General features: G+C 44.4%; 1 protein-coding gene across 1 annotated transcript in view; it reads right to left on the reverse strand.

Moving 5' to 3' along the window:
- LOC142591562 (glutathione hydrolase-like YwrD proenzyme) overlaps window positions 1-20,507 on the reverse strand; it is a 114,820-nt gene that overhangs the window by 43,390 nt on the left and 50,923 nt on the right. The window contains exon 7 of the mRNA XM_075703874.1: window positions 312-474. Within this exon, the coding sequence (XP_075559989.1) occupies window positions 312-474 (163 nt within the window). The remainder of the gene's footprint in view (window positions 1-311; window positions 475-20,507) is intronic.

Below are 20,507 nucleotides of genomic sequence, written 5' to 3' on the forward strand. Positions count from 1 at the left end.
TTGAGAGATGCTCTGAAAAGTTCCGAGAACCATGAAGAGTACTCCAGCCATGAGCACAGCTACACCCTGCCCCCCTCCCTCCTCCTCGTTGTGCACGTAGCAGCTTGCACTGTTTCGGCTTCTTCATTCTCGCCTTCCTCCCCGGCTAAATCTCATTAGTTCAGGCCAACCTTTCTCCCTTTTCTTGAATAAAACCTTTTTCTTCACTCTCTAGACGTGAATCACCGTGGCTACTGATGCCACCTCAACGTAATATTTCTGATTTCGTCCCCAAGAAATCGTTTACTTTGAATGTATGATTTCCTACTTACCTGGACACAAATACCTTGCTCCTCCACGACGGTACAGCCAAAAAACTCTGCATTACTGCCCATTAAAGCGCACACATTTCCAGCGTCGTCAATCGCGGCCATGAAGGTCGTACCAGAGCGCCTGCAGGTTGGCTCTTGATCAGGGTACACAGTATCTTGTCTCCTGCGAGGCCGATAAACGACTGTCTATTCAGGTCACGGCTGGCACACGACGTACGCCACGAGTTCTTACACATGCGATGCAGGTGCCCTGCCCCACTGTAGAAACTACAAACACATTTAAAATGGTACTTCTCACTGGCAAGTACCACCGTCTTTTTCACCTAATGTGGCGCCTTGTTGCGGGTCGCCAAGGATTTCTCGCCTTGAAAATTTATAGACAACAAAGACACGTGTCCGAGCACAAAGCCGCACGCCTGCGATAGGGCGCGCGAGTTCGGCGAATTCTTTCTTGATCCCTGAGAGAAGTGCGCTTTCGTTCACGAACATACAGCCATACTTTCAGGACATTTAAATTATAGACGAGGATTTCTATGTGGGCTTGCCTGACGTTATACCAGGCAGTATGCCAAAAGCCAAGATAAAACCACATTTAAAGCACAAATGGTACCACCGACGCAAAGCAGCTAACAGCGGAAGGCAGGCGGTGTAATTATTTATCTTACAAGCAAGCTAGTTATACTCCAACAAGAATTTTTGCTTGCCGTGCCCCTGCCTTGTATGAAAATAACGTGGCCGATACAATTCGGGGTATACTGAGGCGACGGCGTCGCCACAGGAGCTGCTCCCAGCGTGCTTCTCGGTAAGTGCACAATAAAGAAAAAGGACGAAGTGCCACACGCCTATGCCTAACAATCTCCTCTAAACACCATAAACGTCAATACATTTTTATTTGTAAGCATGTTTCTCAGTCCTACAATTTCCTCGCTAATATAATCGCTGTCCTGACTGCAGGGTCTTCCACCTACTCTTCCTGAAATGTAATCTGATGCTCTGCTTCATTGATGTCACCTTGCCTACATGTTTCCCATTTCTGTATGTTTTTTATGGAACATGCAGTCCAATACTTTGCGATTAAACAAGCTAGATGTTAATTACTCGTTTCTGTGGTTGTTAGAAAAGCAGCGTCTTAACGCAAATTATCATAAGCTTCTCCTACGGCCATATTTGAGGCGTCTTTCGTTTGAATTCTATAAATTTTGCATACTTTGAGCCAATAATGGTGACTTCTAAGTGCATTCTAACGAGTCCGCTCACTGCAGGCGTAGACACTAGGCCAGCAATACACTAGGCCAGGGTACAGAATGCGCCTTAACAGTACGAGTTCTCGTGATGCGTGATCTAAAGACCTGTCAGGAGAAAAGTGGAAGAATTTTTACCCCTCATTTATAGAAATCGAAATGGTCCCCTTTCTAGGGCTGCCTACTGCTGCCGCTGTAGAGCACGGCACATTACAGTGGCCGCGTCCATCCGTGGATGGATGGAAAGAACTTTATTTTGAATCCGGCAAATTTGACGACCCGGGCTCAGGTCTCCCATGAGGAGACTTCGAGGCCTTGCCTCGTCGCCGCCTCTCGGGCTTGCTGGACAGCCCGCTCTTGTGTCTTGAGGTTGGAGCTGCGCAGAGTGGCGGCCCACTTCGGCGCAAGAGCCTCCGGAGCTACTGCCATTGTAACTGATGTAACCCGACACTCCCACAACATGTGTGACAGCGTCGCTCTAGTTTCCTGACATAATTTGCAAAGAGCAGTCGGGTATTGCGCGGGGAAAATGTGCTGCAATCGCACCGGACTGGGGAATGTTTGTGTTTGCAATTGTCGCCAGACGACTGCCTGGCGACGTTTCAGCATGGGGTGAGGTGGGGGCAGCAACCGCCTGCCTGGCCGGTAGTGCTTGATGATGTCATTGTACCTGACCAGGCGTTCTCGCGTGTTTTGAGCCAGGAGTTCCGAACTCGAAGAGGCGGTCTCCGATTCTGAGTGGCGGGTAAGTTCTCGCGCAGAGCGGTGTGCTACCTCGTTCAAGTTAATGAGGCCCCCATCGGTGGGGGGGGGGGGGCGACGTGCGCTGGAAACCATATGATGGCGGTGTTATCGAAGTGCTGTCGACCAGCTTTCCTTACAATCTGGAGAGCTTCGGAGGAAATACGCCCCCGCGCGTAGTTGCGAACTGCGGATTGTGAGTCGCTAAAAACTGAAAAGGCCTACATAGCTTCAACAAGACACTCCCTCACCAGATCAGGAAATGGCCTCCCTGGTGCAGTACTCGGCCAACCCCTACCAAACGGTTAACTCAATTACCCTATGTCTATCAGTCCTCAGCAGCTGCGGAACACCTGACCAAGGCGGCGGTCAGAGTTGTAACGCAGCAGAGTAAGAATCTATAGATCCGGACAGGTCGCCAATGGAAACTGACCCTTGCAACGTTTAACACCCAAACCCTCTCGAGTGAGGCTAGGTGAACGGGACTCTTTAAGGAATTAGCAGACATTGTTTGGGATACCATCAGCCTTATAGAGATTAGAACTGGGGAGGCTTATACATTGCTGAATAACGGACATGTATTCTGCTATAGAGGCCTCCTAGATAAAACCAATACGGATGAGAATTCCTAGTCCATAACGACACAGCGGGCGACATTGACGTATTCTACAGCATTAATGAGAGGGTAGCTGTAGTCGTAGTTAAACTTAATAGGAAGTATCCATTAAAGCTAGTACAAGTCTTCGCTCCAGCATCCAGTCAGGACGAGGAGGAAGTAGATCAGTTTTATGAAGATGTTGAATTAGCGATGAGAATGTACTTCCTCAATATAGTGTAGTAATGGGCGACTTCAATGCAAGAGTGGGGAAAAAGCAGGCTGGTGAACGAGCAATTGGCAACTACGGCGTCGATTCTACGAACGCTAGAGGTGGCATGCTGGTAGAATTCTCAGAAAGGAATAAGCTTCGAATAATGAACACCTTTTTCAGGAGGCGTAGCAACAGAAAGCTGACCCGGAAAAGCCCTAATTGTGACACAAGAAATGAAATTGACTTCATACTTTCTGCTGATCTCAACATAGTGCAGGATGTAGAAGTGATAGGTAGGGTAAAGTGCCGTGATTATAGGTTAATGAGGGCTAGGATCCACCTCAATTTGAAGAGATAAAGAGTTAAACTAGTCAAGAAGAAACAGGTCAACTTAGAGCTAGTAAGGGTAAAAGCAGACAAATTCAGGCTGCTACTTGAAAAGAAATATGCTGCCTTAGAACAGAACAGATAGTGATGACATAGAGCTAATGAATGAAATGGTGACTACGTTGGCTTCAGAGGCAGCAATTGAAGTGGAAGGCAAGGCACCAATGCAACCAGTAGGCAAGGTATACCGAGTAATGAAGGACTTGACAAAGAAACGACAAGAAATGAAAGTGTGCAACTCAAGAGTTAAGGTAGAATTCGCGGAACTTCCGAAACTGATCAACAAGCCAAAAATAAGGCCCATTCGAAACTATAACGAGTGAAAGACTGAACAAGGCGTAAAAATGGATACAGCCTAAAATCGGTGAGAAAGAAACTTCACATCGGACAAACCAAGGCGTATGCACTGAAAGATAAGCAGTGTAATCTCATCAGATATTTTGAAGATATAGTAAAATGAGCGGAATAATTCTATACTGACCTGTACAGTACCCAGAAAAGTCAGGATGCCTCAATTAGATAAAGTAATGAACACGATACAGGAACACCTCCTATAACTAGTTTCGAGGTCAGAAGGGCCCTGCAAGACATGAAACGAGGAAGGCGCTAGGAGAAGATAGAATAACAGTCTGTTTAATAAACATGGAGAAGACATATTGCTTGAAAAACTGGCGTCTGTTTATACGAAGTGTCTGTCGACTGCAAGGGTTCCAGAAAACTGGAAGAATGCAAACGTTACACTAATCCGCAAAAAGGGGGATGGCAATGAATTGAAAAATTATCGGCCCATTAGCTTACTTCAAGTATTATACAAAATATTTACGAAAATAATCTCCAATAGAATAAGGGCAACACTCGACTTTAATCAACCAAGGGAACAGGCTGGCTTCAGGAAGGGATATTCTACAATGGATCGCATCCATGTCATCAATCAGGTTATCGAGGAATCCGCAGAGTACAATAAGTCTATTCATATGGGTTTCATAGATTACGAGACGGCATTTCACAAAGTAGAAATACCAGCAATCATAGACGCATTACCTAAACAAGGAGTGCAGAACAATTCAGTAAATACCTTGGAAAATATCTACAGGTGTTCTACAGCTACCTCAATTCTACACAAGCAGGAAGATGCCTATAAAGGAAGGGGTCACACAGGGAGATACTATCTTTTAAATTCTATTCACTGCGTGATTATAAGTAGTCAAGCTCTTAAATTGGGAAGGCTTGGGAGTAAAGACCGAGTGCGAACATCTCAGCTACCTGCAGTTCGCCGATCACAAATGATTGAGGACCTTAACAGACAGAGTGTAAGAGTGGGGTTGAAGATTAATATGCAGAAGACACAGATAATGATAAATAGCCGGGAAAGGGAACAAGAGTTCAGGATCGCCTGTCGGCCTCTAGAGTCTGCGAAGGTGTACGTTTACCTAGGTCAATTAATCACAGGGCACCCTGATCATGAGAAGGAAATTCAGAGAAGAATAAAAATGGGTTGCATCGCATACGGCAGACAGTGCCAGCTCCTGACTGGAAGTTTACCGTTATAATTCAAAAGGAAGGTGTACAATCAGTGCATTTTACCGGTGTTGACATATGGGGCAGAGACTTGGAGACTGACAAAGAAGCTTGAGAACGAGTTAAGGACCTCACAAAGAGCGATGGAACGAAGAATACTAGGCCTAACTTTATGAGACAGAAAAAGAGCGGTTTGTATCAGAGAGCAAACGGGTATAGACGATATTCTAATTGACATCAAGAGGGAAAAAATGGAGCTGGGCAGGTCTTGTAATGCGCCGGTTAGATAACTCTTGGACCCTTAGGGTTACAGAATTGGCGCTAAGAGAAGCAAACCGCAATCATGGACGACAAGCGACTAGGAGGAGTGATGAAATTTGGTAATTCGCGGGCGTTAGTTGGAATTGGTTCGCGCAGGACATGGGTAAGTGTAGATTGCAGGGAGAGGACTTCGGCGTTCAGTCGACATACAACAGGCTGATGATATATGTATATATATATATATATATATATATATATATATATATATATATATTGTCACAACACAAGACGCGTCATCATCGTTTTAGGAAAACTGCTCAAGCAGTAAAACGGTGTCTCGCACGGCTCGAACTGCAACAATTCAACTTCAACGTGACAGCTATTCTTCTTCTCACAAACTGGCAATGTAGGCAAGAATAACAGTAACGCAGAGCCAAGGCACTACAAGCGTCTCAGTGAGAAGCCGCACAAGTGTTGCATTGACAAGGAAGGCGGCTACAAGCGATGCCATGAAAAGCAAGACATCGGCAAGCGAGGCACCTACACCAAACGCGCCTACAGACCAAATGGAAAGAAGCATATCGACATGGAAGACGACAGACAAGAGCACGACTTGTGATGCTGTGGACAATCCAGTGACTCGCAAGGCAACAGCCAGCCCGTCGGCACTTTCTCTGAGGCTCTGTGCCCCGTCGCCCCAACCAAGATACGGGCTCAGAAGCACGCGACCTGAATCAGCCAATGGAAGCAATTGTCTAGCAACATCTTGCCGGGGTTAGGCACCCTTTGGGGACGCCTTGGTACATTCTTTCTTTTTTGAAAGTTTGAAAAGCAATTCAAGAACGTATTAGAGGTAACCTTCATGCTTCAACTTTAAGAATGTACTATCGTGGACAAATTAAAGACGAACAGGTGAGCGCGTGGCTGATATTACAATCATACCAACCTGCTGGCGAAACTAAATTCAGGCAATGAGTGTGGGAGTGCGTGTCCCACTGCGGTATGTTCGACCACAGTTTTACTTTACCGCCGCACCGGCGCGCCGCTGACATTGCCATCAAAGCAGCTGTTCATGCCACGCGGTGTTGCCTACACCAGCCCGCAGGTGCGAGACGAGCGTTTCCTTTGCTCACTATCAAGCGTTGCTTTTTATTTATGTATTTATTTTTCCCACCATCGTATTCTCGCTACCAGCGGCGTTTTAACAACTGGAAGGCAGCACTGCTCGTGCCACTCAATTGTACCGTTAAAAACGATGCTTGCAGATGATGTCGTAATGCGAAGGTTGTGGAAACGTACCCCACCTGCGGCAGGTTGTTTTTTCATCCACTTTCAGTTACATTAATTTATCATTTCTATATTTCATTTATTAAGCTCAAGTAATTTCCCCTGTGCTGTCCTTGGTGTCAGCGCTTATTGGCTTCTGATGAAATGACTAATAAAAATCTGGCCCCTCGGTTATAACACCCTTTCTTCTCACTTGCACAAGAGCCGCGCATAAACGGGGCGGGGTTGCCATACCAGCGCTATTGTATCTATCTGCATGACCCGGGGTTCTTAAGGCCATCACAACTCAGTCATGCCTGGTGTGTCGGCGGAAGAGAGACTTCAGATGAGATGATTGCTCTTTACCGGTACAATGTGCTGCAACGTGACATTGCTAGCATTACAGGCCACCAGTGGACTGCTAATCGAATCACGAGGAGTAGCATGATGAGGGATCTACCTTCTGGACACATACGTCGAACTACGACAGAGGACCAGGATCTTCAAATCGTAGAATGCGCAGGTGAAATCCCACCTGAAGTCCCATGCTCAGCTGAAGCCCCCACCGGCGGTATTGCCAAACTAGACACACGAAACTGCAGTCGAGCATATCGCAGTGGGACACGTACTCTCCTACTCAGCGCCTGAATTGAGCATGGCCAGCAGGTTGCGCTGATTGTACTATCGGCCACGCGCTCTGCTCTTCGCGTTTCATTTGTACACGATTGTACATTGCTTCGAGTACTGTGCCTAAAGGCTTGCGCGTCACTTTAAGGCCTGCCACGTGTGCAACGTCTAATACCAACTTGTCACACTGGGACAACATCCTTAAACAAGCTTCACTAGACCTAGCGCGTATTGTACTTACCATTATGAGTCGTCCGCGAAACAGTAAACAAACAGAGAGAAGCCACTTTTTGCGACTCATACCTTCCCTTCTGAAGAGAGCGGTTGCATGATAATTACAGGAAATATAAGACTCATGAGCTTAACGAGATGAAATATGAGAAGTTGAGACGGGACAAGGTCTGCACTAGTGCGAGCACCCCTGCAGATGCAACGACTTCGACACTTTTCAAATCGGCAGAAACAAAAAATATAGTTGATATTTCTTGTAGCACGTTATCGAGTGAAGAATACGGTGTCCCGTCACGGGATCTGAATTTTTGTCCCGCATATGGTGTACACAATGGATTTCAACTAATTAATGATTTGCACAATTTTGAAAGAGACATGAGGTTACTCCAGTACTTCCATGACCGGTGCACCTCAAACAACACATCTTTATTTTCGTCTAAGCACTGGACTCCTCCTTCTTAAGGAGATAAAAGCCTCGATCTATACATCAGAGCTCTGCAGCCAGGTGCACTTAAAGAATACAAAGTCTAATTACCATTCCGTCTGAACCTTAGCTGTAGAGAAAAACGCAATAACCGTGCAGAAAACCTTTCACAAGTAAATGACGATGCCCTTAACCGGGCCGACGGTTTCGACCGGAAAGAACCCATCTGCACCGACAAACGATCGGCGCAAAATGCACGAACTAACCTTATCCTAACGCACTCTGCATCTATTCCTAACGTGTCGCACATTTTGAGAAAGCATTAAAAGTTAGTGACACAGAGTGATCATCTTAAAAACATTTTCATGGAATTGCCATGAGTGGTTTATGATCGCTAGATGAATATGCGTGACCTAGTAATCGTTTCTAACAATAAAGCGATGGATGCTGCTGATTGTCATTCCTGCGACAAGCCTTGTTGCAAATTATGCACACATATGGCCGATAAGCCTTTGTAATGTATGCACACATATGGCCACATAAAAGAATGCTAGAAGCACATCATCCAATTTTTCTGATAAAATCAACAGAGACTGCACTTGCGACACTACTAACACCATCTATATGCTTGAATGTTCAGTGCGTCACATGCAGTATATCGGTCAGACCGAAACATCTTTTCGTATATGGTTCAACAAGCACAAAGCACATGTTAACAACTTGCCGCAACTGCCATTACCTAAACACGTTCGACTGCCAGCTCAGGCGCTTGACAAGATATATGTAATCAGGCATCGACTCGCAGCATGATAGAGAAGCAGGAGAGTCCTTCCTCATTCATAAATTCAACACTGTGTCTTCCGGTGTCAGTGAGAGCGTAGGAAAAGTGCCATGCCTTTCTGTCATATCTTGATGTGTATGTTCTTGTACAGAATTGATAAAGCATGCCAAATCTATTTGTCCCTAGCTTTGTCATTATGCAATTATTATCATTCTGTAACTTCATTGTGACACCATAATGATCGCGCATACATATTATTTATGTGGGTTAAGTCATCCCTGGTGCTGTACCTTTTTATTTTAAGAATTGCAAGTGTACATGTACATGTACTGCTCATTTATGCCCACGTGCGCATGCCCATAAAAGTGGCTGCGACTTTGTATCAGTGGTTGTTCTGATGAAGGCCGTGGCACGGCTGAAACGTTAAACAACTAAACATGCAATTTTCGCAAGTGTGCCCCTTCGTTTCTTCAACCACCCTACCTATGCACCGGGCGAACAGAACTTGTTCATGAATGACACATCTTTACACACACACACACACACACACACACACACACATATATATATATATATATATATATATATATATATATATATATATATATATATATATATATATATATATATGCATGTATGTATAAACAATACATATATGGACTACATATATATATGGTTCTTCTAAAGGGGAGAAAAGGTAAGGAGGGAGGTCGAGGTAATTAGGGGGGGGCGTGGGGGGTTCGCGGCGAGGGTCTAGAATTGAAGAGAATGATAATGCAGATTCGAACGTCGGTGGAGGAATGAGAGGCTGAGCCGTGTGTCACGCAGTTGACGTTCATTATAGGTTTCTCTTTTCGTGGAAGCGGCCTGGACATAGGAAAGCGGGGGATATATGCTCCACTGAGGGTCAGTGAACTATCGTGTCCCAGAAAGACAGAACATTATTAGCTGCAGAAAATGACGTTCATGAAAAACACACGAATATTAAAATAAAAGAACGAATGGCATGTATAAAAGAAAAAGGGAGGGGTCATTATGGATAGCGCAATTAACAAAATAGAGAATAAAATGGCTAAGCAACTCCATGAAAAGTAACTAAGCGCTGTTGCATATTGTTTGATGTTTAGTGTAGCGAATAGATTCTAACGGTCCCTTTGAAACGCTTATCGCGATTTGTTGCAATGCCTTGAACTTATGGATGAGGTAGGATTCTGTATATTTTCTTTATCGCGCAGAATGGAAGTTTGACTGTAGTATGTAGAGTTTTAGTTCGTCAAGTTGTGACGTGGTTGGTGGAAATGCTCGGCGATAGCTTTGGGAATATATTTAGCTATGTCCACACGAAGTCCGTTTAGCGCAACGTTCATTGATTGCTCTGTTTCTCCAATATATTATTTCTTACAAAAGGAATACGCCAGCATGCAAATTGCATCAGAACTAGTTCAAGTAAGACTAGTTTTCAGTTTCTGTGTATAGCTATTTGTGGTGCTTTTAAATTTAACGTCACTTTCAAGGTGCCTGCACGTTTTGTACCAAGGGCGACAACGTGATTTTATTGCGGGGCAATGATGTTGGATGACTTTTGCGTGCTCTAAACTGTCTTCTAAGTTTCTATTGTGGCGATAGGTCACTGAGGGTACCAGCTACAACTCTTTCTCAAACGCTCCTTACTTGATAATATTGAATGGTATTTTCCTACGATACTGTTTACGTTCGGGTTGGCATTAGAATTGTTCGTTATAAAGGCTGGTGGTCTTCAAGATTCTGGTATAGGCTCTCTCTTAGCTAATGCTGACTGCCCCTCTAATCTTGACACAACGTCATAAGCCGAGTCGATAGTTTATTTCCGAGCGGATAGTTTATTTCCGCTAGCGTTATTTCAGGGTCATTATGGTGGCGGCTATACTCGTTGCCTTCGCTAGAAATTTTTATTATTTGTTTCGCTTCGTCGGCAAAAATTCCTCACTTTCAGTGTCACGAGTGATGAGTTCTGTAGTCTAAGTATTGCTGACTGTGCGTAGTTTTCAGGTAAATTGTCGTTCTCTATTTTCAGCCTTTGGAGCTATGCAAAGGGGCAAGGCAGCTGGGGAGGATCAAGTAACAGCAAATTTGTTGAAGGATGGTGGGCAGATTGTTCTAGAAAAACTGGCCACCCTGTATACGCAATGTCTCATGATCTCGGGCGTACCGGAATCTAGTAAGAACGCTAAATTAATCCTAATCCATAAGAAAGGGGATGCCAAAGACTTCAAGAATTATAGACCGATCAGCTTACTGACCGTTGTCTACAAAGTATTTACTAAGGTAATCGCAAATAGAATTAGGAACACCGTAGACTTCTGTCAAACAAAGAGCAAGGCAGGATTCCGTAAAGGCTACTCAACAATAGACCATATTCACACTATCAATCAGGTGATTTAGAAATGTGCGGAATATAACCAGCCGTTATATATAGCGTTCATTGATTACGAGAAAGCGTTTGATTCTGTCGGGACCTACGCAGTCATGGAGGTATTACGGAATCAGGGTGTAGAAGAGCCCTGTGTACAAATACTGAAATATATATACGGCGGCTCCACAGCCACCATATTCGTCCATAAAGAAAGCAACAAAATCCCTATAAAGAAAGGAGTCAGGCAGGGAGATACGATCTCTCCAATGCTATTCACAGCGTGTTTATAGGATGTAGTCAGAGACATGAATTGGGAAGAATTGGGGATAAGGGTTAATGGAGAATACATTAGTAACTTGCGCTTCGCTGACGATATTGCCTCGCTTAGTAACTCAGGGGACCAATTGCAATGCATGCTCACTGACCTGGAGAGGCAAAGCCGAAGGGTGGGTATAAAAATTTATCTGCAGAAAACTAAAGTAATGTTTAATAGTCTTGGTAGGGAACAGAATTTTACAATATGTAGCGAGGCACTGGAAGTGGTAAGGGAATACATCTACTTAGGGCAGGTAGTGACGGCGGATCCGGATCATGAGACGGAAATAATCAGAAGAATAAGAATAGGCTGGGGTGCGTTTGGCAGGCATTCTCAGATCATGAACAGCAGGTTGCCGTTATCCCTCAGGAGAAAAGTGTATAACCGCAGTGTCTAACCAGTACTCACCTACCGTACAGAAACCTGGATGCTTACGAAAAGGGTTCTACTTAAATTGAGGACGACGCAACGAGCTATGGAAAGAAGAATGATTGGTGTAACGTTAAGGAGTAAAAAAAGAGCAGATTGGGTGAGGGAACAAACACGAGCTAATGACATCTTAGTTGAAATAAAAAAAAAGGAATGGGCATGGGCAGGACATGTAATGAGGAGGGAAGAAAACCGATGGTCATTAAGGGTTACGGACTGGATTCGAAGGGAAGGGAAGCGTAGCAGGGGGCGGCAGAAAGTTAGGTGGACTGATGAGATTAAGAAGTTTACAGGGACGACATGGCCACAATTAGTACATGACCGGGGTAGTTGGAGAAGTATGGGAGAGGCCTTTGCCCTGCAGTGGGCGTAAGCAGGCTGATGATGATGATTTTTCAAATTTCTTTGTCAACCGTCGTGTCGAGAAACTTGATTTTAATACCAGACCGGTGAGCAGTAAATTAATAACTGGGGTGAAAGATGTTAAAATAGCTAATTAGGTTGGTTGGCATTTGCCATATTATGAATATGTCGTCCATGTGACTAAGGTAGGTGCGGGGTTTTAAAAAGTGTGACTTTATAACTTTTTGCAGCGAAGCTGTATATGGCTAGGGCTCTGTGCATTTTGGTTCTCCTTGAACAAAAGCTATTATTATCAATGACTGATACACTCGTAAGCATTTCTGCTGCCGCAATAACCCAATGGCTCATAGCCCCGTAAGGCAGAGGCTACAAGCACTCGGCAAAGGGAGAGAACAGTACTGAAAGTTTTTTTCTAAGCCCGCATAGAACATGCAATACAGCTTGTCGAAAACTGTCACCATCAATGACTCATATCCCCGTGAGCTATGGCTCATACCCCCAAATATGCAATAACTCCTATTCCTGTAAGGTTCATGGCTACTCAGATTGCATGTTTTAGCTGCTATGGCACTAACCCTGCCGTCTTTGTCTGCGATTTCAATGCGGATGTATCAGTACGGAAAAGAGAGCGGTTTATACCTTCCGTCTTGCAGACATATACCGTGCGATACTATACTGATAAGGCCCAATCGACCACACAGCGGCGTACGTGCGTCGATTTGACATTACCAAGGAATGTGATTACAGATACGAGTTAAATAATGACCACCCATCAAGACAATAAATGAGTCTGTGCACCTTTCGTCACGATGACCACCCATAAAGACAATAAATAGGTTCATACCATTTTCAAATTTATGTGTCACCTCCATGTTTTCTGCGGAACAGCTTCGGGGGTCAACCACCTTCACTGAGTGAAATGGCTCATGATTTTTTCTTCAAGCTGTCCCACGAAAATATTGGCACACGTAGGAGCGACTGGTGTTCCCAGGCTTATGCCATAAGTTTGTAGCTAGTGAATAGAATATAACTTGAATTAGTTGACCACGAGAACTAATTCAGGAAGTGACAGGTGAACATCCGGAGCGCGCGCTTGAGAATTGACTGCGACGGAGTTCGGCATAGCTTCAATTCCTTCATGTATGTACATGGTAATGCAAAGAGCAGAAACATTTAAAGCTACTAGAATAGTGCGGTCGGAGAGAATTTGATTCGCGTTGATCGAGTAGATAATTCGAAAAAATAGGGTCAACTTTATGTTTTTTATGTATTTAATATACACAAAGTTCCCGTAGAAGAAATATTTACAGCAGAAATACCATCCAGGCCTCCAGTGTTTAGCAACAACCCACGTACTTGGTCAATATCTAAATTTCTAAATCGGCATCTGTCAAATATTCCGACCACCCTACCACCTTTTCTTCAAGATGCACCCCACTTCCTTCGAAGTGCCGACTCATTAAATGCGTACCAAATCCTCTCCCACTGCGCTATTCTAGTAATTTAGATGTTTCTGCTATTTACACTAACGCTCCCGTAAGGGAAGGGATCGAAGCCGTGTAGGAGTCCTTCGCAGTAAATCCTCAACCCAGGCTCCTCATGTTTACCTGCTACTTCTTAATTTTCACGCTTAGCTGTTTTGGATATTATTCCATTGACTACGCACAGGCTTTCGTCATAAATATGGGAATACTATTCGCTCCCTTGTGTGCCAGCGTTTTCCTCAGATAGCTTGAAAAAAAAACCTAATAAAATAGTGCCCTTTAAAACACCACACCTATTTCCGTCACACTCACGACATATTCCTAATACCGGAATACGGCACAAACGTCCTAACCATTCTAAATAGCCGTTTTAACCGCTTTCACCAGTGTATTAAATTTACTGATAACCACTCTCCTAGACAAATTAACTTCCTCTACAAGACAGTTTACATTGATAATGGCAAACAGAGAACGACACTTTATCGGAAGTGTAGGGATAGCAAGCAGTATTTAGACCACACGCTGTCATGACCCCTGACACCGCAAGCAATCAATTTTTGTCGGAAAAGTTAAAAGAATAAGAAAAGGGTGTATCGAAGACAACGATTATGTTCAACGACTAAATGTTCTTAAAGTAACGCTAGCGGAATGGAACAATTCACAAATTCCTCTCGACTGGCCTTATGAGTTGTGTCAACACTAGAGATGCAGTCAGCATTAGCTAAAAAATAGCCTACCCCAGAATATGACATACAACCAGCCTTTATAACAAGATATTCTAATGCCCTTCAAAACCTAAACAACATCCTCCAAAATACAACCGAATATTAGAAAATAACGAGCGTCTGTAAAAAGCGTTCGCGTTGGTACGAAGGCTGTCCTATCGGTGCAACTGAAGCCTTAAAGACATGTTAGGGCAGGCAAGGTCAGCCAACATCATTCCCCCGTTCTAGAAGCATGTTCTCGCCTCAGGTGCAAAACATGTAAGCATCTTCAAAGTGACGTAAAAATTAAGAGCACCGCATACAGGTATACACACAAAAGGAAAACAAGCTTTACTTGCGATATTTCCGGTGTAAGTTAATTGCTTGAATGTTCCTTCTGTAAGAATCAAGATATCGGTGAAACGGGAGAATCATTGAACGTCAGGTTAAACGAACGTCGCGTGGACACAGCTAAAGATCTTCCCAGATCCATGGCCGAGCCTTTAACCACTCAAGTCATTACTTAGGTGAACCGAAACTCTCCAACTCCAGCCAAATTTCCATTGGGCAAATTGTAGGAAAGATAGGAATCATGCCTTATACATAAGTTCAAGACATTGCTACCAATTTGCATAACCGTTTCAAGGGAACCATTTGAAATCTTTATTTTTTATTTTTTTATTCGCTACACTAAACATCAAACTATGGGCAACAGCAAATATTTATTTTTCATTGAGTTGAAGAGCCATTTTATTGTCTATTTTATTATTGCTGTTATCCCTCATTTTCCATTCTTTTTTTTCTTTTAAACATTCATTTCGTTCTTTTAATTTAATATTTCTCTTTTATTTCCATAAGCGTCATTTTCTGCCGCTAATTTCCTTCTCTGTTTCCAAGAGACGATAGTTCACTGACCTTTAGTGCAGCACTATATCAGTGCAGTGCAGCAAAATATCAACGCCAGAAAATTCAGCGACGATTACGACACTCCATAATGCGAAATTTGAGCGCAGCTCTGCACGTGTTTTCATTTCGCGATTATTTGGCCCGCGCGGACAACATCGTGCGGCACGTTGCAAATGAAGCGAAGCGTTTAATATTTTTCTTGCATCAATCGCTTGGCTGCAAGTCCATTTTATTTTTGCCTATTACACAGTAGGTTTCTTTTTTAATTTGGTTTTTTTTGTTTGGAACTGTTTCCTATGCTGTAGCACATATTTCCCTATTTTCCTTTCTGCTTATGATGCACACATGTGCTGTGTTTGTCCATGAAAGAATTCGAAGTGTAGTGTGCCATATATGTCTCAGGTTTAAGCATGCAGTGTGCATACCATTGTTTAACATTGATATTTACAATTATGTCTGTATTGTTATCAGAATAACTGCCACGGGCTGCCATAACTGCCACGGGCAAATACACATTTGATGAAATCGAATTTCTTGAAATGAAATAGGAAGGCCAGTATTCATTGTGCAGCAGTTACTTAAGTAGTGAGGTTTTTTCTGGTAAGCTTTCTATTTATTCTCTCAGTTTCGTCATATTCTCTTCTTTGCAAGCTGCCCCTATTCATGCTGGTAGACACTGTAGCAGTTGTGAGTCTGTCTACTGCAATAATGTAACAGCTAGTTTGCACACACTACAGCATGCCAACAGATACCCATCACTGTTTTTGTGCATTTCTGAGAACCAGCTCGGTCCACTCGGCGAAACTTGTAGTGTCCATTTGAATTTGCCAACCAGCTCATGTAACTTTTCAGGACAAAATTTACGCAACATGACCTTGGCTAACCACTGATGGTTTAAGTTGATGGAAGGATTAACAAATATAGCACTGGATGTGCGCTTGTGTTGTGCACGAGTTAATTTGGGAGGGATGGCAGAAGTTGTAATACAAAGGCACAAAATCGTGATAAACGGTGTTTGCATAAAAAGAGGTAAGTAAATAGGCACAGAGTAATTTTTATCCCTTGTAATCTACAAAGGATGCTTTTCTTCATGCATTGATAATGGGGGCTGGCTCACACTTATTATTTGTGTGGTGTGCCTGACTGATTTCCCTTGTCAATTTTCAGCTATGGGAGAAAACAGATAAACAATCCTAATCCGGCCTGAAGCCCATTGCGGATATGTGTGGCCAAGTCGGACGAGCCTACTGGTCTTTTGAGTGAAATGTGATGATCTCATTGGTACATATTTAGGCACCAGCCAGTCTGCGCTATGTACATTTGAGCACATGTGAAAGGAATACAGTACAGTGCCTCTGACACGTACTGGACAAATTTGGTGCTACCTTTAAGCCACACTTGCCTCCTTGCCTTTCTCAATTCAATTTTCAATTAAATCAGTTCATGTAACATTTCAGGACAAAATTTACGCACCGAGGGAAGGGAGACCATACAACATGACTGTTATGCATATGCTCAATAATTTATTTTTGCTGGAAATATATGTGCATTGCAGTCCCCCAGTGAACTGACAAAAGCACCCAGGCTTTGGAGGCTTGCTTAGCTAAAGATATTCAGAATTTGTCTCATATCTGTCAGGGGTAGTGTAGGCTATTCTTTTGATCACGTGCATATTTTGTACAATGTACCGGGCACGTTGATTAGCCGGTGCCTCAGCATGCGCCTAAGAGAGCACCATAATTCACTCAAAGGACAAGTGTGCTCGTCCCATTTGACCATGCATTGACGCGACAAGCTGTGCACTGGATTTAGGTTGTTCATCTGTTTCATTCGCCTATGGCAACCAATTGATACAACAAAATCAGTGAGGAATACCACATGCAAAGTGAGTCTACGCTCATTCTGATTGCATGACAAAGGAGAATACTCTCTAATGACGTGGAATAGCAACCACCATGCTTATTTATTAAATTCTTTTTATGCAAGCTTGTTTATCATCCTTCTACGCATTTGTTTTTCAACTTGTACCCTCCCTCTGAAAGCAGCGCTCGGGTGTAAACGATAAAAAACCCGCGACAGGGTGTGGTGTATTTCTTGAATGGGATATATGCCATCATACAGGAGGCCAACACAGGCATGGCATAGTAGGCTTGGAATGTATGAGAACTGTGCCGGTAGCTGATGAAAATATTCTATAACGACTGGCACTTGGACGTCTCTGGAATGCATTGGGTTGCCCGTACACACACACTCCTACGCTCATTTCCATGCCAAGTTATTAGTGAGATTTTCTAATTCATGCTAGCAAACAACAGACACTGCTGTCCTTTGTCAAGGCAAAACCGATATAGCTGAAGTTGTTCACAACATGTACACACGCCCCAGCTGATCCACGTTGCACATTTGTACAGCCAAGAGCAATTTCTGGTTACTGTAGTTACTACTGCACCCAAAGGCCACACAGTGGTTCCTCAACAACTTTATGTGAACCGACACCACATAAATTTTTCGCAGAACTAGCTATAACATCTCCAGATCGTTCTGCAGCAAGTGATACAGCGTGTATTTCTGCGGTTGATTGCAAAGTTTTGTTAATATTCCGTCCTTTCTACCATGCAGGGCACAGGTGCACTAATTTCATGATGACGATACTCCACCTCAAGAAGAGCCTCTCCTCAACGATAAGTAGCGAGATTAAATGAAAAGAAAGTATCACATCCGTAACCAGTCTCATACTGTGTTTTCCTTTCATTTAACCTACTTGTGTATTTAAGGAAGCATTGATATGCCCAATAAATGTTTTTGTTAAATTTCTTTCGTTGAGTAATGTCTAACATGCAGCATATGGAAGGCCCATGCACATGTCAAAAGTGCTGCATCTTCGCTGCACATACATACATGTATACAGGCTGCATATATCAAGCACCAAAGACAGTCACGCACTGGTAACATTCTTAAAGAAGGTCTCACTGCCATTGGGACACATGAGAAAATGTTACCGCACGTGGTGGCCAACTTTGTTATAGGAGTGTTATAGGAGTGTATAAGCTCATTAGAGATTCATTAGGAAGACATGAGAAAATCCCAAGAAAACTGCTTTGGAGTGCGCATAAAGCCATTTCATGCTCAGAAGAAAAACGCTCATCTCAGAATTCTACAGAAAGACGGCGGGCAATATCTTTTAGAATGTCATTAGGAATACATCAGAAAATTCCAAAGAAACTCATCCGAAAATCTACTGACTATGACGTTAAAACTCATCAGACATTGATGTGAAACTTATCTCATATTTTCTTAAGGGCAGAGCGGTCACTGGTGCCCACGGTGCTTCCAGAAAGTAATACGTACTTCGGGTCGCAAAAAAGACTTGGTGAAAACAGCCAACTAATAGAATTAGGGATAACATTCGAGTAAACCCGCCGTAGTTGCTCAGTGGCTATGGTGTTGGGCTGCACAGCACTAGGTCGCGGGACCGAATCCCGGCCACGGCGGCCGCATTTCGATGGGGGCGAAAACACCCGTGCACTTAGATTCAGTTGCACGTTAAATAACCCCAGGTGGTCGAAATTTCCGGAGTCCTCCACTACGGCGTGCCTCATAATCAGAAAGTGGTTTTGGCACATAAAACGCCATAATTTAATTTTTTTTTAACATTCGAGTTAAAAAATTGGATACATGCAAGCGCGCTCTACGTCGACGGATGAGGTTTAGCAATTGTTACCCGATGAAAAGCAGTGACCGAAGAAAAGTAAAGAGTGAATGCAGGACGGCGCGGTACTCTGGCGCAATCTTATAGCGATCGTCGCATAACACGTCGCGCGCGGCACCATGCGGCACTGGGCCTGTCTCTTTCATCGTTTCCCGGTTGTGCTCTAAGACTCGGTTACACCGCAGGCGCCGCCGACTCTCAGCTTAGTAACGAGTTACGCTCTCAAAATAAAAAATAACTAGCGGAGTTTAGAAAAGAAAAGTTTATCATATTGGCACGCACTAGTTACGCTAGAGGTCGAGGAAGAAGAAGTGTGCGTGGTAGCTGCTGCAAACACGAACTGTAAACGGCTGTTCGTTTAGAACTGACTGGCTGGCTTTTCCTCTCGTGACAAACTGGTGGAGGTGCTGGGTACGCATCCATCGTATGCCTACGGGTCCTGAACCAGAAGCTACCGACGCCAGTACCTCGGGGACGGCAGAAATCTATCGAAGCAGCCGTCGCCTCCAAGGTCTTCCACCGCAATACAGTCCCCTGGCAAGCTCCGTGAGGAAGATGTCAACAACTACCGCAAGCCAAACCGAGGTGATCCCAAATGCTCCCGTACCATGCATTCTCAACGCGCCTCGCACGCCTAACCCGTTCCATGGCGACGCCTTTGAGGACGTTGAAGACTGGTTGGACCATTTCGACCGGGTCGCCGCCTTTAACGACTGGGACGATCGCCGTAAGTTGAAGAACGTCTACTTTTCCCTTTTAGACGCGGCGAGAGTATGGTACGAGAACCACGAAGCCTCATTTACCAGCTGGCAGGAGTTTTACCGACTGCTATGCGAAGCCTTCTGCACTCCCGAAAGGAAAGAAAGAGCCGAACAGGCACTGTCTTCGAGGTTCCAAATGCCAAACGAAACCGTCGCCATGTTCGTCGAAGACATGACGCGATTGTTCCGTCGGGCGGACCCACTAATGCCAGAAGACAAGAAGGTGCGTCTGTTAATGCGAGGCGTAAAGGAACAGCTTTTCGCGGGCCTCGTGCGTAATCCTCCTGCAACAGTCTCTCAGTTCGTTCGTGAGGCAACAGTCATGGAACGTATGCTTCGGCAGCGGCTCTCGCAGTATGAACGCCAGACCACCATGACTGCTGCATGCTCTCTCGTACCTGCAAATGATGACAGGGAGTCACTTACCGAGCTAATACGACAAATTTTTCGAGAAGAACTGCAAAAGTCCTATGCATCGGCTTCGACACCTCCTAGTGCCGCGGTTCTTACGGATGTCATTCGAGAAGAAATCGGCAAAGTGGTTCATCCCTCGCCACCAACACGACCCGAACCTCCCACGTTCTCGTACGCGGATGCTCTTCGGGCTTGCGCGCCGTCGACGGGCCGTTTATCGCAGCCGCCTGCTGGGATTTCTCGACGCTCCCAAAGTCCAATCCACCGCACGAATCCGCCAGCACCCTTTCATCCTGGTCCGCGCAAATCTACAGTATGGCGCGCCCCCGACAACAGTCCGTTGTGCTATCACTGCGGGGAGGCTGGTCACATGTATCGCGATTGCCAGTACCGACGGATTGGTCTGCGGGGATACCATCCGGACGCCCGTTG

Source organism: Dermacentor variabilis, chromosome 8 (assembly GCF_050947875.1).
Source record: "Dermacentor variabilis isolate Ectoservices chromosome 8, ASM5094787v1, whole genome shotgun sequence".
NCBI classification, from domain to species: domain Eukaryota; kingdom Metazoa; phylum Arthropoda; class Arachnida; order Ixodida; family Ixodidae; genus Dermacentor; species Dermacentor variabilis.